Genomic DNA, 26085 nt, shown 5'->3' with positions numbered 1-26085 from the left:
TAAATCCATCTTGATGAAACTCATGAACTTTTCTATCCGCTGTACCTACTATTTCTTCTGTCCTCGAAACAAAACATGGCTAAGTCCAGGTCTGATGGATTTCTAGACATTGTTAGTACGTAAGGCATATAAGCCAATTATATGATGCCTGTAAAAGCGAGCCGTATAATTGTAAATTTGAAATATGTTCAATGAAAATGAGATGATTAAAAAAATAGCAATACACTATATTTTGGAAAAGAAATAAACTTTTGACTGATACCGACATAAAGGTCTTCTAACTCGTTTGTATTTTAATGTTTAATTTAACTCTCACTTTTCATTTCACTGACACAAGCTTAATTTCATTATAATTCAAAAGACAGGCTGACAATTGTACACTGCCTAACATGAATGGTGGGGTGTAGAATTGTATTTCATTAATGTATTGTTGAATAACAGCAGTCAGGCACACAGATCGATCTGCCTACTAACATTTTTAGTTTCACCATGAAGTGCCTTAACGCAACTTTTCCAACTCATAAAAGTCTGCTCAAATGGAACGGGGCCACGGGGCCTATTCCCACTAGTTCTCGGCAGGACCAATTCTATATTTCGTCTAAATTCGACGAGAAAATGTTGGGGGAAGGGTAATATTTTGACAACGTACTTTTTATGATACGATTTTCAAACTGCCTTTAAATAACGAAAAGTTAGTCATGGGCGTTCCCTTCGGATGAAATTGGCCTTCCCTGTTGTAAAAAGGGCGCCTTAAATGTTTTTTGCCCCCCCCCCCCAGAGCTCAGTGGCTGGCGTCGCCATAGCAAACACCTATGTATTCTGTCTTCTTCCAGAAACACTTCTACACGTTGTTGCTGGATGCAAATTGTACCTTGACCAAGATCGCTGGCGTCATAATTCTGTATTGAACTTTAGGTATCTCCCTTAAAGCAAAAACTGGATCTTTTCTGTAGACGGATTTACCAGCCTTTTTTGTCTCTGGAGACACACTGCTTTCTAACATACTTCTCAAAATCAAGCAAAACTACCCTTTATAGGCTTTGAAAAAAGTCTCAACTGCAATACTAGCAGAAAGAGTGAGAAATATGCCACTTTCATATTAGACTAGCAGCGTCAGGCTAGGACATTTTTTGTCAAGTGTCAAACTATCACTTCACTTGGCACTTTTGGCAACTCCTGCTACTCTTCCATCGACATGTGTGATGAACTCTTGTCTATAAACCTGTAAATTTCCATTCGCACACATATTTTATGTTCTGCTGTGGAAACAAACATTGACTAACCCAGAGCTACTACCTTTCTAACGGCTTGTTTTTTTCATCCTTTGCATTACTAGGATTGTTATAATTTTATTCTGTGAAAACAGGCTATCAAGCTAGAGTTTATTCAACAGAATAATAGACAAATGATAACTAATGATACCTCAACGATTGCTCATGACAAATTACATAATATCGACAATGATGAAACCCTAACAATAACTCATAGCTAAAGGCATAATATTAGAAATAACGATACCTCAACGATTACTCATGACAAATTACATAATATCGACAATGATGATACCCTAACAATAACTCATAGCTAAAGGCATAATATTAGAAATAACGATACCTCAACGATTGCTCATGACAAATTACATAATATCGACAATGATGATACCCTAACAATAACTCATAGCTAAACGCATAATATTAGAAATAACGATACCTCAACGATTACTCATGACAAATTACATAATATCGACAATGATGATACCCTAACAATAACTCATAGCTAAAGGCATAATATTAGAAATAACGATACCTCAACGATTGCTCATGACAAATTACATAATATCGACAATGATGATACCCTAACAATAACTCATAGCTAAACGCATAATATTAGAAATAACGATACCTCAACGTTTGCTCATGACAAATTACATAATGATGATACCCTAACAATAACTCATAGGTAATGCATTAATATCGAAAGAATGATACCTTTATATTAACTTAAAACTTTACATATTATAGTTGTCTTATTGCATCTTGTGCCTATGAAACAGTTGAACAAGAAAATATGTCGATTGTTCTTAAGCAATTTTTTCCGAGTTTTTCTTGTTTTTGCACTCGATGTTTATACGTGTAACTATAAAAAGAGATCGAATATATTTATCGATAGATCAGTTACAGTAACGAGAGCTGTTATGCTCAATTGCGAAGGAGTAAAGTCTGCACGCAGGCTTCTATTGACTATACTCTAAATAAGAATATCCAGAGAACAAAAAAAAGTGGGTTTATAAAAACTGATAGCGATCAGCAGCTCTTAAAAAAGTTGTCACTTGAATGAAAGCTCCTTGGACAATGCTCAAGAGCCAGATTACTCCCAGATATGTGCATATCTATCTCTCAACTGATTTTGCAAAATGCGACAGGCATCACAGTTTGAACCAACATCCGGTCCACAGAACCCATCTGAATCCTCGGAAGGTGTTATTGCAAGTCGCCCACAGTATACATTGCCACTTTCTGTGTTTTGTTGACATACGCATCCGTCCCTGTTGACGTACCAGCCTTTGGTGAGCTTGAAAGACTTGATGTCCAGTTTCATGCACGCGGCACAGTTGCAACCATTCTCAGGACCACAGTAGATATCACAACAATCGCATCTACAGCAAATCAATCAACCTTAATAAGTCTGGTATCAAGATATTCTATGAATGCATGACAAAGCAGAAATGATACATGCAATGCTTTTAAATCATTAAATCAAAAAACAAAAAAAGTTGAAACTCTTAAACATGCCTTAGTGCAAAGGTAAACTTGCTTGCTTAGCGATTCTAGAATTATCATCATTGTTGGGACTTTGAGCAATTTGGCTTACGATGGACGAATCACTTTTTTTAGGCACATCCACAAACAATTTAGCCGTTCCCTGTCTGCAGCTCTTTTTTGTCTGAAGTTTCCCGTGTTTTCTTGAGAGTAGTCGTGTAAAGACTAGTGTTTTCTCTCTAGATTTCGCCTATCTGCCCATGCTTATAAATTTTTCGAATAAATCTAACTCGTGACATCCTTATTCCAGGCCAACTTCCCCCATTACTTATATTCGAGCCCCGTCTATTAGGAAACTGCAAGGTGTATACAAGGAAGCTAGTCGTAGCGTAAGGAAGTGCATCAGTGCAATAAGAAAGATGAAAACATTATCAAGAAATGAATATGTTCATTACACTATGTTGTGGACACTTTTCTATTTTAAAGAACCAGCATCTTGTTAACAGCCCTTTTGTTTCCGATTCGAAGAGACTACAATTCACCCCATTTGTTATTATTTGGGAAATTTTCAACCCACCCTGTTAATTCAAGACCGCTGATCAACTCCGGACTTGAGAGTTGATGTCCTAATCAAAGACAACAAAAGAAACACTATTTGCTAAAATACTTGCAACGACATATTCAACACTTAACGTCAATAGTTTTTTCTAGAATACCCTTTTGACTTAATATAGTTCTACGAGTCTACCCAATAAAACACTTATATTTTCAACGAAAAGAGAATGTAGTGTAAAGATCACATTATCTACATTGGAAGTATCCTTGTTGTAGTATCATAGACTCTTGGAAGGGACACGTACTAGAAGATTAAAGTTCTCTAAAGGGATCACCTTTTTATCGAGTTTTATCAGAGATACTTGATGATCTAAATTTTACGAATAAGAAATATCAATTATCATTGCTGGCAGTTCAAAATTTTCTAATAGTCCAAAATTTATCATTGAAATCTAAATCATAAAATGCAGCCATGCGATCAAGCAGTTTTTACCTTGAAGAACCAAAAACATAACCACAATAATGTTTCCCAGTGGAACCAAGCCTGCTCTCTTTCCCGTCCTCATTTGTCTTTCTTTGAATTCTATCGTCTGTCTCTTGGTTGGTCTCTTCGTTTTTGGCAATGAATGAAACCTGTTTAATCACAACTTTTTCGTGTTCGCTAATCAAATGCGTTAAATACATTTTCTTCAGTCCCTCAAACAAACACTCAGGTACTGGGCATTTGTACAGACGGTGTTCACATCTAAAAAAGAAGCACGAATCAGCCATCAATGAAACATACAATCATTGCCAAAAATACTTGAAAAACCCAGCAATTTGCATTGTGTTTTTATATTTTTCAGTTCTTTTCCCGAATACTCCTATTTCCGCACCTTTTCCTCCTGAACAATGCTGATAATTTAGAACAATATCATAGAAGTCGCTGAAAATAGCGGACTTCCTAATCCCCTACGTCGTTTTGTAGTAAACCAACATTGGTCAAAGGGGGGACGGGGAATAGCTGAATTTGCCCTGGAACACTTACGTTAGCGTACCAAGACTTTTGACGAGTATTGTAGATATATAACCTGCCTTGATGTATTGAGTGCCTCCTGGAATCTATTAAGGCCACTCCGATTAAACATGACCTACACCAATCGTAGAAAGATCGTTATATTCCTAGCCATGAAATTGAATTCATATGCAATCAAATTAAAAGCGCTCATAATGGGTCAAGAAAATAAATGAACCTAATAAGCAACAAAGATATGAAAATACATCCTCACTCCGCAGTAACCATTGAAACACTGTGAATTTGGGAATTAAAGAGTAAAGAATACGCTTATATTCAAACCGTTAGAAAAAGTCTCCTTTACTGTCAATTCTATGTTTTGCACTGTTTATATGACTTTCTATATAACGGACCAATCGCATTGAGCTTCTGTGTGTTTAAACTGAAAAACAAATCGACCTGAGTATGACGGTATATTTGTATGTTTAAAGCTGCCAAGCTTGCCCAAGTTGTTATTGTTGCATATCCAGGACAAAGTTTAGGAGCTTTGGGCAGGGGAGGACACTTTGGTCAAATGTTGTGGGGAAGCTTGTTTTTGATAAGATGACGTCACATTTTCTCATTGTCTTAGAACAAAAGACCATTATCTTCCAAAATATTGGGTGGTGACCGCTCCCCTTGCTCAACGCAGGTGTCAGCCATTGGCTTTGGGGGCTTTGTAGCCATTAATGGGGAAATTTTTCAATGGTTGATAGATTAAATGAATTAATGAATAAAATGACCATCTTTTTATTGCGCTAAAAATAAGGACGCCATCGTAGATAGATCGTCATATCCCTAGCCAAGAATTTGACCTTATATGCATATATGCATTGACCTTATATGTGTGTAGGTCTACATTGTATTTTGTCAAGAGAGCGATTTTCAATTTAGAACGCGGAATGCACTAGAAAATTTAGCCGGCATCTTCTTTTATTAGGCCAGAACAGCATTTTGTACGGTCAGTGTGCATCTTAAAATTTACAGGCAAATGCCGATCTTTCAACCAGAAACAGATGATGCTTTCCCGCCAAAATGATGTTTTGGCAGAACAACTCCTCGGAGGCGAAGCATATCGAGAACGTTAACGACGAAAAATTAGTAAAGCTGTTTATTTTACCTAGACTTACATAAACTGAAACTCTTTTACCGTTGAAAAAATGACCCCAAAATGGCAAAACTCAAGGTGAAAGTCAATCTCAAAGCAAAACATATTCAATATTTCATAATGGCCACCAGTTGCTGAGAATGTCCTTAATCTCGAGTTTAATATCTTAAGAACAGAAACATGAGCTCTTGGTCTTTGCACCTGTTTCTCAAATCCAAAATAGGGAGAGATTGAAACGGAAGAAACATTACCTTTTCTCGTGGTCTTTACGCTCAGACCGAGTTACTTTGGCAGTACAGCCATCAAAAGAGCATTGAGTGGGTAGATTCCCTATAAGTCTTCGGACAGCATGTGCAATATCCACTGTGAATTGTTTTCGGCATTGTGGGCAAGTACCCTTGACAGCTGATAAGCATTTTTCGCAGTAAATGCTGTGGCAGCAGCTAGTTTCGACGGCTTCCTCTGCAGTTTCAAGACATATGAGACAAGCAAAGCCTTCAATAATATGTCTGGGTAGCTTTTCTTCTTCTTCTACGAAAAATAAATTACAATAGCTTAAAATAAAAGACAAATTTTTTTTCGGGTTACGTACTATGATAATAAAGTTTAGCAAAACAGTTTCCTAAATTGAGCAACTCCAGATTTTTATTTGGTGATATATCTGAGTAAAATTGAAAAGAACGAATCTTTCAAATTTAAAACCATTCAACTTAAAAACTTAGAACCTAAATAAAGCTGACTCTGAAAATAAATTTTAAATTCAAAATATCCTAAACTGCTTTCAGAACTTTGATATTAAGTATGCTCGAAACAGTTTGACTGAATATCTCTCAATTTAGCTAGCTTCAATTTTAAATTTAGCTACTAATAACAATATTTACAAAATATTCTACAATGCTTCTAAGATTAAATTAAAGAGAAGACAATGTCTACCCTGCGGCCATTACATGAATGAAATGCAAACTGCGTGAAACCAAACGCAAGTACCACTTGCAAAAAGATAATTTTCAATACAAACGAGCGAATGAATGTGGCTTGGTACCAAAAGCAGTAACTGCAGATAGAATAGAAGATTAGAACAAAAAATATTGCAGATAAGTCTAGAATTTTTTCGAAGTTTAGACGAAGCAATCAAGACATTTTAAGAAGATCAATCTTGCAGATGCTGACAAAGTAATAATTATGATGTTTAATATTACAAAATACCTTTTCCTTCCTCATTTTTTTCCTCATTTACTTTTTTTACCTAAAATAAATAATTCTCAAAATCTTTGACACAGAAAAACTTATGGTTTTCATGCAATTTTGATACATACAGGGAACTTTCCTCGACTAAACAAAAGTTCGAGACACAAGAAAGGTTATCCAACATTGAAAAGGAAAGAGAAAACACCAAAATTTCTTGAAAAGTCTCACCTATTTTTGTGCTGGATTGGAGAAGTAATTTAAACTACAAACCAATAAGGGTTATTATTCTTAGATATATACAACAAGAAAATTCTAAGTTCCTACTCAACCACAAGAAAATCATCAAACAATGCGAAGGAAGGCTATTATCATAAACTGACATAAAAAACTTTTGAAGATCCTTATTCTTGATTGTTTTGAAGAGCATGCGAACAATTAGAGTAAACTTGAGCATTTCAAAGCATATCGAAAACATTTCTTGTATAATCAGAATCATCGATTATAAATAACTTCAAATGAATTCCTAGATCCCTAGAACTAACCAGATGTTTTGCTCTGTTTTCACACTAACAACATTATAGTTTTCATCTTATTGCAAATATTTATTCATTTACTTACTTCATTCTTTGTTATCTTCTCAATTTCATCTTTGAGTATCTCAGCATCCTTTACGAGAGCATGATCATCTAGAGTCTTTCCAATTTCTATTGCATTATTGACATGTGTTAAGGCCTTTTCTAGTAGTCCCAAGTCAAGTGTAGCTTTACTTAGGCACAAAAATATTTCTGCACGCTCTTTTTCGCTACCATGTCTCAACGCTTCTTCAAAATAATCAACTGCTTCTTCATACTCTCCTTTTTTAGCATAAATCTTTCCCAATCTTGATAATATTGTGTATATCCAGTAATCTGATTCACAATTTAAAAATTCAAAATATCCCAATGCCTTATGAAGATATGTAATGGCTTCATCGAACCTTTCTGTTTCAGAATAGCAATCACCTAGACACTCCATTGCCACAAAAGCTCTTTCATCTTTGTAAAATACTTCTGAAGACTGTTCTAAAGAATTTTTTAAATAAGAAATGGCATTTCCGTACTGCTTAAGTTTAAAATATGCATATCCGATACCTAGATTTGATTCTGCTATTAGAGTGATAATTGGAAACTTTTTCACAGACTGTTGTAGTATGACCCATTGAAACCACTTGAAAGCCTCGTCGAATCTGTCAGCATGATTACATTGCCATCCTAGGTATGCTGAGGTATAACCTTCAAGAACTTTGTCATTTTTGCTTTGAGCAGTCTTCTGTGTCCATTTAAGGAACTCAATTTTAGTCATCTCTACAGGATGGCTACCTATCCTGAGAATAGCCCTCTCGAGAAAAATATCAAAGTTGGACCATACATCTATATATCTTCCTGCTTTCAGTGCTTTTTCATCTATTAGAGTCTTCATGACTTTATAGTATTCCATCTTCTTCTTAATTGCTGTTGAAGATTCGAATAAATTTACTAACAGAGATACAATAATTGGCATCTTATAATAGAATTACTTTTAAATTGCAATATAGTGAAACCACAATATCAAAAGCTACTCTCGAAAATGCGCTCTCTAACACCATCAAAAATTTAAATAGCACCCAGCATCGAAAAAAGCACTGCCCTTATCTGAAAAATCTTGATTGATAAAAAACAGTACAGCAATTTTGCTTGTACAGTAATCGATAACTAAAATTCTAAGTAAATAAATATGACACCTTTAGTCATACTTTTTTCATTCGTAGATTCAAAATTCGTATATTTTGTTTTTAGTTTATGTAGATCATATTTAAACAATGATTATTTAGCGTCTTGCAAACAACACTTCCCCCTTCGCCAAAGCGCCCAGTCAAAGCCCTGGGTGCTTTTCAGAGGAATTACGATAAATTATTATGTCTTTTCTAGCAAGCTATTCGATGTATGTTTTTACGTACTGTACTGTAAACGTCTTCAAAAAACTGTTGCCTAAGTTTAGGGAAATTGAAAGCAGAAACGTAAGAAGGTTCTCAGAAGTTAAAGAGTGCATTGATTAAAAAAACCAAAACTGTTTGTAACATTGAGCCTTACATTGCAGACTGGATACTTAACAATAGGTCTATTGTGTAGCCCAACCAATGGGAAATTAAAACGTGTCTTTTTGGCATTCTCTTTCGTATTTTTGTCCCCGAATTCAGTTTGCATTGCAACATGTACATCAGACCGCCATAAGAACTTCTTGCATGCGAGCAATAATTTTCTTGCAAATTTTACTCAACTCAACATGTGTATTATGAAGAAATTTAAATCGCTTCAAGTGAGAGACATCAAGTAGGATTTGGGGATGGTTAATGCAATAATTATCAATGTTAAAATATGTATATCTTTAGGTGGACTGAATTTTATCTAGAAAACGTTTAGACAAATCCTTTTATAGAAGTTAATTGTTTCAGAACAATGGTAGCAAAACGACATCCAGTTTTACTTTATTTTCATGAATTACTATTTATGTTCAAAGACCAGTAAATTTTAACAGAACTATGTTTGAAATGACTTAAGAATAACAATCGCTTCATCAATAAATATGATACTATTAAAAAGTTTGTATCAAATTTAATGTATGACTTAAAAGATAATCCTGGCTTTGACTTCTTTTTTTTTCCAAAAAATTCATTCCAACAGAGTTCTTGCTTTCTTATATTCCTTCCAATATTGTTTCAAACTATCTTTAATTACTTTCAACATATTCAAAATTGGGACCATTAACAGCAATCATCATTTCCATCTCTGCCCGCTCGTTTGTGATTGGTTTATGTATACTGCTGATAAATACCCTTATCGCTGTGTATGAAGAAATCATTTGACCTTTGCTGTTATAGTAACGTTGAATTTGACAAGCTCTGTTAAAGTGTACATCAAGATTTTAACCATTCCTTAAAATGTCGCCAGAAAATTGTGCATTTCTTACACAGTGCTTTTACATTGAAACAATCTGTCTTTTCGTTTACAGGGCTACTAATTACCATAACAATCATTTTTTTGTCACTGTTCATGCATCTTTCTTGAGACTTTCTAAAACTTTTTTGACCAGCTACTCTATAAAACTTCCTGCATTTTCCTTCATATCTTTCTGTTAACGAAATGTAACCAAAAACCCTCAAATTTTGAACAAAGGAAGGTGGTTTGCCTGCAGCCAAATTGTAAACCTGATACACCAACCCATCCAGATGCTATCCGAGAGAGCTAAGTGCATATTTGGGTAAAGTGCCCTGAGTCAGTTCGATTCATTTTAAAACAATTTGCCCAATTTTCTAACTACATATGCACCATTTTTGGCTTCACCACACCATTTGCCTAATAGCGGCAAAACAACACTAAAACACAATGGCTGCCTATTTCAAAAATGTTTAAAATCTTATATCCTTTAAAAGTAAAAGCCGACCTCCACTTGGCCGTGCGTACGGCGCGACCATTGAAAATCAAGGTGACTTTTAGAGCGACCGCTTGTTATTCACTGACATTTATCCAATCAAATTATGAAAACTTCCGCTCATTCTATAGTTTCATTCTTTTTGGGAAGGTTCAAGTAGAAATAACTTTTTACTTCTTTACTTTCAAATAACAACTTTCTTTGCCGATTTGCAGCTGCTAGTTTGCTAGTACTTTGCAACTTTTTGCGAGATTTAAAAGCTGTTCAGTTCTCGTGATTCTGTTGGTCATGCTATTCCCAGTTGCACAGAGGTATGGGGTTTTGGTTTCCTCAAATCTTCCTTAGGCGCGGCAAAGTGGAGGTCGGCCTTAAGGCCCGCTTCATCTCTGATTCATTAATTTTGATATGAATAACAAGCCTTTAGTAACAGTTTTCCTACCAATATTAATCGCATTTTAGCCTAAACTGACCATCAACTTTTACTAGTTTGTCCTATTTGACCTAATCAAAGAATAATAGAATTCAATGGGCAAGCAACAAGTGCATCACACCGTTGATCAGGTAATGCTTGAAAAGAAATGGGCATCAAGTAGCTCAGCTAAATGACAGATTTATCAATTTATTAAAAAATAAAACTTAACTAATGATAGCAGCTCAGGTCCAAATATTTTGACTCAAATTACAGCCAAGATTGAAAACTTTGCTGCGCGCCTTACATTATATCCGCTCGCAAACGCGTTTTGTCATAAATGTTCTCCATAGCCACTGCCCATGGGGAAATAACATTTGATGATATCATTATCAACAGGTTGTGTTCATGTTATTGAATTTAAGTCATTTCATTCTCATTTCATTGAACTTTTTAGGTAAGATCGAATGACATGGGTAAAATTTTCTTAAAAAGCGGTAGAAATTTATAGGCCCTATTCTGCCGTTCCGAGTAAGGCAACGTCCGCAAAGTTTCCATTTGGATTACACCCAGACGTTGACTGTGCTTGTTAAACATGCAAAAACATTTCAGGCCCGTAGCGCAAATGTTATGCCCCGTTAAAACGCTCTCAACACTTCACTGAACATCGCTCAACATTTGTAGAGTGCAAATGTTGAGAGCGTTTTAACACCCTGTTCAGTTGAGTGAAGTTTGAACAGATTGAAAAATGTTCAGCGGGTCGACTCAACATTTCTATTGTTAAAGGTGTTGTTGAGAGATGCTGAGAGCGTTTTAACACCGCGCTCGCAAGCGCACTAGGCTTGGATTTTGGGCGCCAAAGAAAGGCTTCAACGCGTCAAGATCTCAGATCAGACCAAGAAGTTGAGAGAAGCTGAATTTTATAAATCGTAATGACACACCATGACGAACGCTTGGAAACAGTTGGCAGTGAAAGCAAATCGGATGAGATAGCAATTCAAAGCATGTTGCAAGACCAATATCCTGACCTTAGGAAATCATCAGGCAGCTACTGTTAAAGCGAAAGAGTATCCGAACTTCATCTTCCAAACTTGTCTTGAATCCAGGGGCGGATCGAGACATTCTCAACATTCTCAATTGAGAATGTCAGATTTTCCCAGTTTGATTATTCTAATTAAAATGCTAAAAGTAATGAATGAGCTCAGGTTTAAGATTCAAGATAAGCATACATCTTTTTATTATGTATTTTAGGTATTTATTTCTACACCATCGCCGTATTTGCTATATTTTACTCCGTTTTGCCTTTGCAAAACATTTTTAGATCTTCTCCGATGAAAAACCAAATTCTCCTTCATTGAACCTAGTACCCAGGAGAGTAGTAAGAGGCTGCGCCGCGTCCTGTATCTAGGCATGATTTTTAGAAAGTTTATCGACTGTTGCCATGCATTTTGAGAAGTTCCTTCGCAATTTTAGAAAGTTGCACGCAGTTTCTGCATGCGCACGCAGAGAATTTCAATTCATTTTTGTCCCTGAGAAGAGGTCGACCTGAAAGATTTTAACGAGAGGAAAATTCGCCAGAATGACGTATTAAACCCATTCACTTTTAATAGGGTATATCTGGCATATGTTTAACATATATTTTATGAGGTCTTGCCTACGTCGCAGTTTGAGAATCTTGAGAAGTTAGTGGGCTGGTCCACAAAGTAGCGAAATTTGACAGGGAACACCAACTTCACGTGATCAAGAATCCACACTCGACTCCAGACTACAGTGGCAGTGGCAGTGGCAGTGCTTGGTAATGATATGTGTTTGTTCTTGATTAGAGAATAATTTCGCAAGAACCCATTTAAGTATGGATGTATTGGAAGAATTGAAACAGTTATTGACCGATTGTGCTTTGGATACCATCGAGGAGTATTTTTTTTCGCTGACTAGGGAATGGTTACTTACAAGTCTGCCGGGAGGGCCTAGGCACCAGAACCAGATCGTAACACACAACCTTCGACATTTATTGTGGTAAAAGAATTGTTTCATTTTGCTGACTGAACCTTGTTGAAAGAGAGAGGGTCAGACTTTGAGGTACTGCTGATGAATTTTATATAGGGGCTCATTTTGTGCTGCTGCTACTGGGCCTAGAGAGGCTCAGGTGGTAAATTCTGCAAAAAGTTTGTTTTGTTTGCAGACTGGCCCCTCTGGATGCTGCTAAAATACTTAATTTAACACCGATACCTTACCATTTTCTTTCTGTTTTTGTGTAATGTGATTTAAATGTAGAATTCACAAAAATTACACTGTTCTGAATTTAACTAGAACTAGAATATTCATTCAATGATTAAATGGTTGCCTATCTTTGTAATATAATGTTTATGGATACATTTTAGTTTGTTTTAATAGCTATTTAATTTGTTTTAGATAACATGTTATTTATTTGCAAGTTGAATTTCACTTTTGCTGTAATTTAATTTAAAGAACTAACTGTAAAAAAGTTAAGAGAGATTTTAACAGTTAGAGAAGTCATTACTTTCTTAAAGTCTTGTTACTGATATTGTTACCAAGCAGAATAGGATTTGTTGTCACAGCCTTTGGTGAAAAGTTTTGTGCTATGGTGGGCTGTTGTGTTCTATTTTAAAAACATTTGACATGTTGCATCTTTGGAAATTTTATGTGGTTAATCATATGAGCTACATGGGCCTATTGTCATACACTGCACTTTTGTTTTGGAGATGCATCTCCTTTTTTGTTTTATTGATACTAAGCCAATAATGAACAAGGTTTATTGAGAGTGCAACACCAGAAGTCAAAATCTTGAGATATATTTATTTGAACAAGGTGGTACTAGGAACTGGAAATGCTATCTAATAAAATATGTTTTACATTAAGTTAGTACACACAGTAAAGGCAGATAGAATCTGTTTTTAAGGCATGTTAAAATGCAGTAATTGGTATGATGTAATCTAGTATGACAGGAGTTGGAGTAATGGAGTAGTCTTTCAACAAGAAAAAGGATGAGAAATGCATTTGTTTGCTTATTTTAGCCAGCCTATTACCAGACTAAGTTTTGATGGAATTATGGTTTGGAAAAAAAGCTAATTTTGGTTAACCTTCCTGTGGAAGGAAAGATTATGAAGGCAAAAAATTATATTCATTTTCTTTGGCAAAAGAAAGTGCCTCTGAAAGCTAAGCAAAGGGAAGTTTAGTATAAAGTGTCAGGCCTCAGAAGATTCAAATTTAAATTTGATGGATCTACTAAATAGACAGTCATCCCAAAGTAATTTTTCTTCCATGTATTTCCAAATGATGAACAACAAATCTGAAACAGATATACAGACTTTGACTTCGATGCAGAAATATTTTACTCTAAAGCAGTGCAATTACCATATGCCAAAAGATATGATGCATTTAAGAGAGTTAGCATCCAGAAAGAAGTTGACTAGCCTTAGCAGTCTACTTTTGTTTCTAGAAAAGGTTTTTGCCCATTTCTTTGTCCAAGTTTCTTTGGCTTGTATACTCTGAAAGTGCCTGCATTTTTAGTAATTTCATTGGTCAACTTTCGTTAATAATTTTTTTCTATGATGAATCTTTTGCACTTAAATTTTTATCAATAATTTGGATGTCCACAAAACTACACTTTTTTCTATAAAATTCCACATGTTAAACCATTAGAAAACCAAGCACAATTTGCCACACACATTTTGTCTTGATCTTTGTGTTATTTTTCCCTGCATTACCCAATTTTCAATTACTAGTGTTGCTATGCTTATTAAGTTAATTCTTTAATGTTGCATCATTGTTATTTTTCGGGCAATAATATGAGGGGGCAAGCCTATTTTTTGATAAGATGACATCACCATTGTCCATTCTTTTTAGAATAAAAGACCTCTGTCTTCCTAAAATGTTGGGGGACAACTACCTCCCTTCATCCCCCCTTGGTGTCTGCCACTTCTTATTGTTTGTTTCTATTTCTCCTCTTGAAATTTCAATAATTTTAATCATTGCATCCATAAAAGACAGAAAACAATTTCTTGGGCGTTTCCAGAAAATGGACGTGGTCGGTCGGTCATAATGGGTTTTGAGAATGTCAAATTTTTGTCTGGATCCGCCCCTGCTTGAATCTCTGAGAGTCCGAAGTTCATCGCTCAACGAATGTTGAGTCGAATTGTTGAGAGCGTTTTAACAACCTTATTCAACATCACTAAACATCACTAAACATCACTGTACAAGTACAAATGTTGAGCGATGTTCAGTGAAATGTTGAGAGCGTTTTAACGGGCTTTATGTGGTCGTTACGATCCCGGGTGCTTTCTATGCTTCCAGGTTTGGCCACAGTGGAAAATGACCGTCGATGGCATTTGACGAAGGGGATTGGAATTCGATTTTGACAAAGGATAGTAATTAGGCAGCACATAATCAAAATGTTCATGAACTAGGGGTTATTTGACGGTGAAATTTCCTACATGTCAGCGAATAAAGAATGTTACGCTAGCCTTTTGCGGGCTAGCCCACCTTGTCGATCAATTTTTAGGAAAAGTCGCCAGCTACGTTCCCTGTAGAAAGCTTGAATTCTTGTCGCATGAAATTTATTATAGAATAAAAAGTAATTTAGGAAAGTTTACAAACCTTAATTCTCTTTCTTTCACACAAACCTGAATTTCAACTTTCGTCGTCTGCGAAATTTGAGTACTTCCGCTTTCGTTTTGTATCTCCTTCGGTTCCACTAGCCTGTGCTCCAGACCCTTAACTTGAAAGTAGAGGGGTCTGGAACACAGGCTACCGTTCCACTGGCTCCTTCCGTTCGAAGGAGATCTGGCCCGAGCGACGGGCAGTCAGTGCCGCCGAAAGGTTTTGGAGGCCCAGGGGCAAACCTAGAAAACACGGTCCCCTGCAAGCGAAGCGAGCAGGAACTTTTTGCGACCAAAACCTTTAGATAAGCTTAGATTAGCTCATTCATCTAAATGTTTACTCTTTTCAGGCATAACTTTTTTACTTTAGATTATTTCCATTTGAAAACAGAATTCATTGATTACCAAACAATATTTCTTGTTCTAATTCATGCTACCTTTGAAACTGGAATCCGTTTTCTTATAGAAATAAAATATGTGATTAGATGGCTCTAGTTTCATGCTAAAATAATTCACTGTCACCACTGTTCATTTCACCTCACTGTAACGCAATTTTGCCATAAATTCAGAAACTAGAAGGTCCATGTCCACGATTTATAAGCGATATATTATTTGTCCATTCAGGACATTTGTTCATTACCAAGCTTAATTCGAATTGCGAATAAAGCCGGCATTCTAGATATTTGAAAATTCTCATGAAATAGACTCATTGATAAAAAGCTGAACGATGATCATTTTCAGTACTGGCCAATTGCGCTCCTTTTGAAATGACTGCACCTTCAAATCTTTAAATGTTTGTAACGGCCAGGGTTCTTCTTAGGACGGGGAATAACCGGTGTATAACTAGCCCGTTGGTGGAGCGATGGGCTAGGACAAAAGGCCAAGGCCCTGAATAAGTAGCACACAAAAGATACTCGTTCTTCGCTGTTTTCTCAGATAATCCAACAGAAAGACTAACTTATTAGACAGGGAATTTTGCATAACATTCTAGCAAACTGGGTAACCGAAGTTTTTAAAGTTTAAATCATAAGAGTAAAGGCCACTGATCATTTTAAGCCCTAGGAACATTCTGGCAAATGACCGGAAATTGCGTTTCCGGAAGCATGAAAAAATACACGGTCAGCAAAATTTCAACTTTCGAATCTGATGATACTATCGGAAAGAGCATGCAAAACTGAGCAAAAGATTTAAAAAGAGCAATGTGATCTGACCTATAAGCAAAAAGTTATGGCTGTGGAAACTTTTCGTTTTGTCAAACAACTTGCTTTCTCGAGATTCCTGATAGTGCAGACGCATAGCAGTAGAATTGTGCATGTTATGATAAAAGCATGAAGTTTGGTACAAGTACGCAATCCGATATGCTGAATAAGATGAAGTTCATATCAAGCTTCAAAAAAGCCCCCAAAAGCTATTTTTGGACTGGGGTATTGGTACCCAGTCCTCTTTTTGGTGTAGCACTACAACCTTCACTAATTGTTTGCGGGCAGTACTAGCAAGAGCTATTTCTAGTAACTATTCTAACTGAAACTTGGTTTCCTGGCGTAATCTGAAGTGCTAGATAAAGTGAATGTAGACCTAGTTTTAAAACTTCACCAAAGGCTTTATTTAGACTGAGGTACTTATAACTAGTCCATTGCTGGCTATCCTTTGTTTTGAATATGTCGATTTATCGACGAATCTTTAATCATTCAAAACAATGTGGTGTATTCGTCCTGAAATGTTGCGTGAGCAGTGTTGACATTTGCTGTAACCCCTGTGTTTTATCGCGCGCATGGCAAGTACATTTTACCCCTATGCTGATGTGTCTAACTTGGGTCATGCTGCGTACTGCCGAGTGAGGCAAATTTATTTACTTCCGCCATTTTAAATTGTTGGAAAAAGCGAGCTGCAATAGGGTTCAGTGTGGAAAGTTGCTTGTTTTAAGGATTCATTTTCTCGTGGCGCACAACTATTTCAGTGCCTTTTCTGATGCAGGTAGTTAGAGAAGATATAAATCAACAACACATAACAATTTTTTGGGGCTTTAAACATAATTTTAAAAAATATGGTTCTTTTAGTTTACGCAGTTACGGGGGGAATATAGCGGTGGCCTGTCGTGTTTTTATGAGTTGAAAAAGTTTGTGCTTGCATTTTTATCTTCATATAAATTAGAAAGAACTTTTTGAGTCTATTATCTAATAATATAGACCATTTTAAGTATATAATTCTTGAGTTTTTTGTTTGTCGTTTAGAACCTAATGGCATGAGTAGGAATGTGCGAATTTTTTATCTTTAGTTTGTCAAATTGAATTTGTAGAAATGATATTTGATATGAATAAACTTCTATCTTCTTGATAAGGCCAAATAAGTAATCTTTGTCGTGAAAATGTACACCGAAGATATTTCATAGGCCTAAAGATACGGTGAGGGACCCATTGTGCTGAAGAATAATTACAAGCAACGAGTGTGGCCTTGAAATAGTCTAAAAATATCAATAATAAATCAAATTAAAAATTGGTTCATATATTCAAATTCTGTTGTTAATATCCAAGCATTGAATTATGACCTATTTTCGGCTTTTTCTAGAGTTAGGCCTAGACATTTCATAGCAGTTCTTGTAAACCAAGAAAGAAAAAGTAACTAAATCACATCTTTGTACAAATGTGTCAAGAAAATAATTCATGGAGTGGCTAAAAATTGATGCTGGATCCGTTTTAAAATAGATCAATCATTATTTTCTGGAATTTCGACGAGACAGAAAACAGCACAGCAAGCACCACGACTGTAAATACTTGGAATTTGCGAAATTCGGCTTATACTTCCAATATTAACATCAATTCATAAATTCAAGTGCAGTATAAGGCCACTCACCAAATTTCATATCGATATTCGAAAGAGAGGTGAACGAAATCAATCCTTACTTTTACCAAATTTATAAGGGCTCAGTATGGAGCAAGTTCCTTTTTGCCACTATTAAAAATGGCGGAAGTAAACAAATTTGCCTCACAGCGTACCTGTGAGTTAGACATCTAGCGCCTTCGGCGCTTCCATATCATTGCATTGTTAGATGGGGGGTTCTTGAATTATCTAGGAATTAGTTTATTACGTAATACTCATGTTGTTGCTAATTTTATGTACCAATTATTGTGATTCAGCAATCGAGAAGATTCTATTGTAAACGTATAAATATACGTACAAGTTAGCAGTTTGGGGAGAGAGCATGCGAGTAAGAGACAGGAGTAGAGTCGCATAGGAATTGAGGAAATTATAACTTGGAAATTTATATCAGAATTCTGCGAGTTTTCTTTAGCGTCACCGGGAGTTCTATTGGGCACAGGACTATAGGAGAAAGAATTCCCCACACGAGCTAGCTTTTTGTGTTTGATTAATTAATCGTTGATTCAGAACTGCCTTATCATTTCACTCGTTACAAATGCTTTCCACATTGTAATCAATGTTTCTGCAGAGGGCTCTTAAAGAGGCTGTGTCACAGGGGACACGGCAACACGTCAGTTGAGCAAAAGTTGTTTGGGTGAATCAACCAGTATTCTAGGTTCTTCTGTATCCGTGCTCATCCTGCAAAGCTTTTCGTTTTTGTATGTTATATGAAATGAAACAAATAATTAAGGTGGCTCTTTCTTCAGTTTTATCACAATACTTCTCTGGGTCAAGGATGGCGATGTAAAAAACAAAAGGCCCCTCTTACAGCTAGGATCTGAAATTTAAATACTTGATACACAAAAGAATAAAACAATTGCACCTTTTTTAAAAATGTGAAGTCCCCATACTCCATGATTGGAAAGTGTAAATAAAATCATCAACATAACCAAGACAGACACCAGAGAGTCAATAATATGGACCTTAACAAAGAGCAGTAGAAATATCAGAGATTATAGAAGCAAACTTCTTTAGCAATGATTTACGACTAAACGATTGAAATTATAGAGGCAGATATGTGAACACGTAGTTGTCAAGTTTAAGGGCTAACTAAGAGAAAACATCAGTTGATATTTAATGGCTTTTTCTTGGAATCTTTTGGCAATTTAGGCCAACATACTACTAATTTGTAAATATTCAAAACTACCTACTAAAAGCTAGTACTGGGTAAACGGCATACGTCGAGAGATTAGGCACTATAAAGATTGATCCATGTGTGCATGTGTTACAAATGAAACACCAAAATGATATATTTGCTAGAAACAGGTGGGCACCAGGACCCTGGATACCAGACTCTCTCTTATTTTACATAGAGTGAGTCTGCTACCCAAGGTAAGGCACCACCTGCTGGTGAGTGGCAAGTAATATGAGCGTAGCCTAAGGGAAATTGTTTACAGTTTATCATATTCCAGTGCAGTTCAACTGATATTAATGTTGAGTTGGTAATTATGATAATTGCTAAAAAATTGAATGTTTAATTTTTAACTTGTAGGTTGGGGGCTTAAAATTCAACACTGTTGTTAAAGTGCTACCCTCCTATAATATTATTGTAAGATAAAATGAAACTCTGAAAATCATGTTATTCTTAACATCATTTTAGAGCTATTTTCTCAAGATGACTAGTAAAAAGTCCTCCAATCCATTCCATTTTACCATTTTGTGAATGTAGATAAATGGGATAATGATGCTCTCAAATTCCACCCTTTTCGCTATTTCTTAGAACTGAACTTTCTGATTTCGAATGTATTATGAGACTACCAATGAAAGAATGGATAGCGAGGATCATGCAAACATGGACACGTACAAATTTTATATGCACTTTGGATTTGGCCAAATTGACCAGTCTACACGGTGTCGGATCACTCTTGTATCAGTTCACGTGGAGCTTGAGCGGGGATGCCGGAACGACCGAGGTGCAAGGGGGCGGGCTTGAGTAAAAGGGCCTTTGAAACATAATTCCCAGCTTCTACTAATTTCTTAGTAACTGTCATTTTATTCCGATCTTCTGTAGGTATCTTGAACATTGGCTAATTTTTGGCATAAGGTATTATTTTACAAGTTTTGAGAAATGTTGTCATGACAGAATTAAGCACTACAATCAGAATTTCATATGAATCTCTGTGATTATTGCAAGTGGCCGGTTTTAAGGGCACTTTAATGATAAGAGCAATTTGGCCCCCTTGCCCCTCTTATTAAGGGCATCAAGTAGCTCAGCTAAATGACAGATTTATCAATTTATTAAAAAATAAAACTTAACTAATGATAGCAGCTCAGGTCCAAATATTTTGACTCAAATTACAGCCAAGATTGAAAACTTTGCTGCGCGCCTTACATTATATCCGCTCGCAAACGCGTTTTGTCATAAATGTTCTCCATAGCCACTGCCCATGGGGAAATAACATTTGATGATATCATTATCAACAGGTTGTGTTCATGTTATTGAATTTAAGTCATTTCATTCTCATTTCATTGAACTTTTTAGGTAAGATCGAATGACATGGGTAAAATTTTCTTAAAAAGCGGTAGAAATTTATAGGCCCTATTCTGCCGTTCCGAGTAAGGCAACGTCCGCAAAGTTTCCATTTGGATTACACCCAGACGTTGACTGTGCTTGTTAAACATGCAAAAACATTTCAGGCCCGTAGCGCAAATGTTATGCCCCGTTAAAACGCTCTCAACACTTCACTGAACATCGCTCAACATTTGTAGAGTGCAAATGTTGAGAGCGTTTTAACACCCTGTTCAGTTGAGTGAAATTTGAACAGATTGAAAAATGTTCAGCGGGTCGACTCAACATTTCTATTGTTAAAGGTGTTGTTGAGAGATGCTGAGAGCGTTTTAACACCGCGCTCGCAAGCGCACTAGGCTTGGATTTTGGGCGCCAAAGAAAGGCTTCAACGCGTCAAGATCTCAGATCAGACCAAGAAGTTGAGAGAAGCTGAATTTTATAAATCGTAATGGCACACCATGACGAACGCTTGGAAACAGTTGGCAGTGAAAGCAAATCGGATGAGATAGCAATTCAAAGCATGTTGCAAGACCAATATCCTGACCTTAGGAAATCATCAGGCAGCTACTGTTAAAGCGAAAGAGTATCCGAACTTCATCTTCCAAACTTGTCTTGAATCTCTGAGAGTCCGAAGTTCATCGCTCAACGAATGTTGAGTCGAATTGTTGAGAGCGTTTTAACAACCTTATTCAACATCACTAAACATCACTAAACATCACTGTACAAGTACAAATGTTGAGCGATGTTCAGTGAAATGTTGAGAGCGTTTTAACGGGCTTTATGTGGTCGTTACGATCCCGGGTGCTTTCTATGCTTCCAGGTTTGGCCACAGTGGAAAATGACCGTCGATGGCATTTGACGAAGGGGATTGGAATTCGATTTTGACAAAGGATAGTAATTAGGCAGCACATAATCAAAATGTTCATGAACTAGGGGCTATTTGACGGTGAAATTTCCTACATGTCAGCGAATAAAGAATGTTACGCTAGCCTTTTGCGGGCTAGCCCACCTTGTCGATCAATTTTTAGGAAAACTCGCCAGCTACGTTCCCTGTAGAAAGCTTGAATTCTTGTCGCATGAAATTTATTATAGAATAAAAAGTAATTTAGGAAAGTTTACAAACCTTAATTCTCTTTCTTTCACACAAACCTGAATTTCAACTTTCGTCGTCTGCGAAATTTGAGTTCTTCCGCTTTCGTTTTGTATCTCCTTCGGTTCCACTAGCCTGTGCTCCAGACCCTTAACTTGAAAGTAGAGGGGTCTGGAACACAGGCTACCGTTCCACTGGCTCCTTCCGTTCGAAGGAGATCTGGCCCGAGCGACGGGCAGTCAGTGCCGCCGAAAGGTTTTGGAGGCCCAGGGGCAAACCTAGAAAACACGGTCCCCTGCAAGCGAAGCGAGCAGGAACTTTTTGCGACCAAAACCTTTAGATAAGCTTAGATTAGCTCATTCATCTAAATGTTTACTCTTTTCAGGCATAACTTTTTTACTTTAGATTATTTCCATTTTAAAACAGAATTCATTGATTACCAAACAATATTTCTTGTTCTAATTCATGCTACCTTTGAAACTGGAATCCGTTTTCTTATAGAAATAAAATATGTGATTAGATGGCTCTAGTTTCATGCTAAAATAATTCACTGTCACCACTGTTCATTTCACCTCACTGTAACGCAATTTTGCCATAAATTCAGAAACTAGAAGGTCCATGTCCACGATTTATAAGCGATATATTGTTTGTCCATTCAGGACATTTGTTCATTACCAAGCTTAATTCGAATTGCGAATAAAGCCGGCATTCTAGATATTTGAAAATTCTCATGAAATAGACTCATTGATAAAAAGCTGAACGATGATCATTTTCAGTACTGGCCAATTGCGCTCCTTTTGAAATGACTGCACCTTCAAATCTTTAAATGTTTGTAACGGCCAGGGTTCTTCTTATGACGGTGAATAACCGGTGTATAACTAGCCCGTTGGTGGAGCGATGGGCTAGGACAAAAGGCCAAGGCCCTGAATAAGTAGCACACAAAAGATACTCGTTCTTCGCTGTTTTCTCAGATAATCCAACAGAAAGACTAACTTATTAGACAGGGAATTTTGCATAACATTCTAGCAAACTGGGTAACCGAAGTTTTTAAAGTTTAAATCATAAGAGTAAAGGCCACTGATCATTTTAAGCCCTAGGAACATTCTGGCAAATGACCGGAAATTGCGTTTCCGGAAGCATGAAAAAATACACGGTCAGCAAAATTTCAACTTTCGAATCTGATGATACTATCGGAAAGAGCATGCAAAACTGAGCAAAAGATTTAAAAAGAGCAATGTGATCTGACCTATAAGCAAAAAGTTATGGCTGTGGAAACTTTTCGTTTTGTCAAACAACTTGCTTTCTCGAGATTCCTGATAGTGCAGACGCATAGCAGTAGAATTGTGCATGTTATGATAAAAGCATGAAGTTTGGTACAAGTACGCAATCCGATATGCTGAATAAGATGAAGTTCATATCAAGCTTCAAAAAAGCCCCCAAAAGCTATTTTTGGACTGGGGTATTGGTACCCAGTCCTCTTTTTGGTGTAGCACTACAACCTTCACTAATTGTTTGCGGGCAGTACTAGCAAGAGCTATTTCTAGTAACTATTCTAACTGAAACTTGGTTTCCTGGCGTAAACTGAAGTGCTAGATAAAGTGAATGTAGACCTAGTTTTAAAACTTCACCAAAGGCTTTATTTAGACTGAGGTACTTATAACTAGTCCATTGCTGGCTATCCTTTGTTTTGAATATGTCGATTTATCGACGAATCTTTAATCATTCAAAACAATGTGGTGTATTCGTCCTGAAATGTTGCGTGAGCAGTGTTGACATTTGCTGTAACCCCTGTGTTTTATCGCGCGCATGGCAAGTACATTTTACCCCTATGCTGATGTGTCTAACTTGGGTCATGCTTAGACTTACTCCATGAGCCTCTGTTTCGCTACTGCCTCACTTGACGGACGCTACAACAGAGACTCATAATAGTAGCGTCCGTCAAGTGAGGCAGTAGCGAAACAGAGGCTCATGGAGTAAGTCTAGGTCATGCTGCGTACTGCCGAGTGAGGCAAATTTATTTACTTCCGCCATTTTAAATTGTCGGAAAAAGCGAGCTGCAATAGGGTTCAGTGTGGAAAGTTGCTTGTTTTAAGGATTCATTTTCTCGTGGCGCACAACTATTTCAGTGCCTTTTCTGATGCAGGTAGTTAGAGAAGATATAAATCAACAACACATAACAATTTTTTGGGGCTTTAAACATAATTTTAAAAAATATGGTTCTTTTAGTTTACGCAGTTACGGGGGGAATATAGCGGTGGCCTGTCGTGTTTTTATGAGTTGAAAAAGTTTGTGCTTGCATTTTTATCTTCATATAAATTAGAAAGAACTTTTTGAGTCTATTATCTAATAATATAGACCATTTTAAGTATATAATTCTTGAGTTTTTTGTTTGTCGTTTAGAACCTAATGGCATGAGTAGGAATGTGCGAATTTTTTATCTTTAGTTTGTCAAATTGAATTTGTAGAAATGATATTTGATATGAATAAACTTCTATCTTCTTGATAAGGCCAAATAAGTAATCTTTGTCGTGAAAATGTACACCGAAGATATTTCATAGGCCTAAAGATACGGTGAGGGACCCATTGTGCTGAAGAATAATTACAAGCAACGAGTGTGGCCTTGAAATAGTCTAAAAATATCAATAATAAATCAAATTAAAAATTGGTTCATATATTCAAATTCTGTTGTTAATATCCAAGCATTGAATTATGACCTATTTTCGGCTTTTTCTAGAGTTAGGCCTAGACATTTCATAGCAGTTCTTGTAAACCAAGAAAGAAAAAGTAACTAAATCACATCTTTGTACAAATGTGTCAAGAAAATAATTCATGGAGTGGCTAAAAATTGATGCTGGATCCGTTTTAAAATAGATCAATCATTATTTTCTGGAATTTCGACGAGACAGAAAACAGCACAGCAAGCACCACGACTGTAAATACTTGGAATTTGCGAAATTCGGCTTATACTTCCAATATTAACATCAATTCATAAATTCAAGTGCAGTATAAGGCCACTCACCAAATTTCATATCGATATTCGAAAGAGAGGTGAACGAAATCAATCCTTACTTTTACCAAATTTATAAGGGCTCAGTATGGAGCACTGATCAGTGGTATGGAGCAAGTTCCTTTTTGCCACTATTAAAAATGGCGGAAGTAAACAAATTTGCCTCACAGCGTACCTGTGAGTTAGACATCTAGCGCCTTCGGCGCTTCCATATCATTGCATTGTTAGATGGGGGGTTCTTGAATTATCTAGGAATTAGTTTATTACGTAATACTCATGTTGTTGCTAATTTTATGTACCAATTATTGTGATTCAGCAATCGAGAAGATTCTATTGTAAACGTATAAATATACGTACAAGTTAGCAGTTTGGGGAGAGAGCATGCGAGTAAGAGACAGGAGTAGAGTTGCATAGGAATTGAGGAAATTATAACTTGGAAATTTATATCAGAATTCTGCGAGTTTTCTTTAGCGTCACCGGGAGTTCTATTGGGCACAGGACTATAGGAGAAAGAATTCCCCACACGAGCTAGCTTTTTGTGTTTGATTAATTAATCGTTGATTCAGAACTGCCTTATCATTTCACTCGTTACAAATGCTTTCCACATTGTAATCAATGTTTCTGCAGAGGGCTCTTAAAGAGGCTGTGTCACAGGGGACACGGCAACACGTCAGTTGAGCAAAAGTTGTTTGGGTGAATCAACCAGTATTCTAGGTTCTTCTGTATCCGTGCTCATTCTGCAAAGCTTTTCGTTTTTGTATGTTATATGAAATGAAACAAATAATTAAGGTGGCTCTTTCTTCAGTTTTATCACAATACTTCTCTGGGTCAAGGATGGCGATGTAAAAAACAAAAGGCCCCTCTTACAGCTAGGATCTGAAATTTAAATACTTGATACACAAAAGAATAAAACAATTGCACCTTTTTTAAAAATGTGAAGTCCCCATACTCCATGATTGGAAAGTGTAAATAAAATCATCAACATAACCAAGACAGACACCAGAGAGTCAATAATATGGACCTTAACAAAGAGCAGTAGAAATATCAGAGATTATAGAAGCAAACTTCTTTAGCAATGATTTACGACTAAACGATTGAAATTATAGAGGCAGATATGTGAACACGTAGTTGTCAAGTTTAAGGGCTAACTAAGAGAAAACATCAGTTGATATTTAATAGCTTTTTCTTGGAATCTTTTGGCAATTTAGGCCAACATACTACTAATTTGTAAATATTCAAAACTACCTACTAAAAGCTAGTACTGGGTAAACGGCATACGTCGAGAGATTAGGCACTATAAAGATTGATCCATGTGTGCATGTGTTACAAATGAAACACCAAAATGATATATTTGCTAGAAACAGGTGGGCACCAGGACCCTGGATACCAGACTCTCTCTTATTTTACATAGAGTGAGTCTGCTACCCAAGGTAAGGCACCACCTG

General features: G+C 36.4%; 1 protein-coding gene across 2 annotated transcripts; it reads right to left on the bottom strand.

Moving 5' to 3' along the window:
* Positions 1–1419: 1419 nt before the first annotated feature.
* On the bottom strand, positions 1420–23187 carry LOC135683713 (uncharacterized). 2 transcript variants are annotated; one of them, XM_089113569.1, is made up of 7 exons: positions 21667–21681; positions 15117–18957; positions 7262–8133; positions 6662–6701; positions 5707–5986; positions 3808–4059; positions 1420–2656 (listed from the first exon to the last, which is right to left on the bottom strand). In XM_089113569.1, exons 3-7 carry the CDS (start codon positions 8117–8119, stop codon positions 2368–2370), a joined length of 1719 nt encoding a protein of 572 aa, XP_088969695.1. In that variant the 5' UTR covers positions 8120–8133; positions 15117–18957; positions 21667–21681; the 3' UTR covers positions 1420–2367. The 2 variants fall into 2 exon arrangements, with proteins under 2 accessions (XP_088969695.1, XP_065055130.2); XM_065199058.2 differs by lacking the exon at positions 15117–18957 and having other exon boundaries at positions 21667–23187.
* Positions 23188–26085: the final 2898 nt, after the last annotated feature.

The sequence above is a fragment of the Rhopilema esculentum genome, chromosome 17 (assembly GCF_057945365.1).
Source record: "Rhopilema esculentum isolate cy_ngs chromosome 17, ASM5794536v1, whole genome shotgun sequence".
Taxonomy (NCBI): domain Eukaryota; kingdom Metazoa; phylum Cnidaria; class Scyphozoa; order Rhizostomeae; family Rhizostomatidae; genus Rhopilema; species Rhopilema esculentum.
This window is presented reverse-complemented; position numbering and strand designations above follow the sequence as displayed.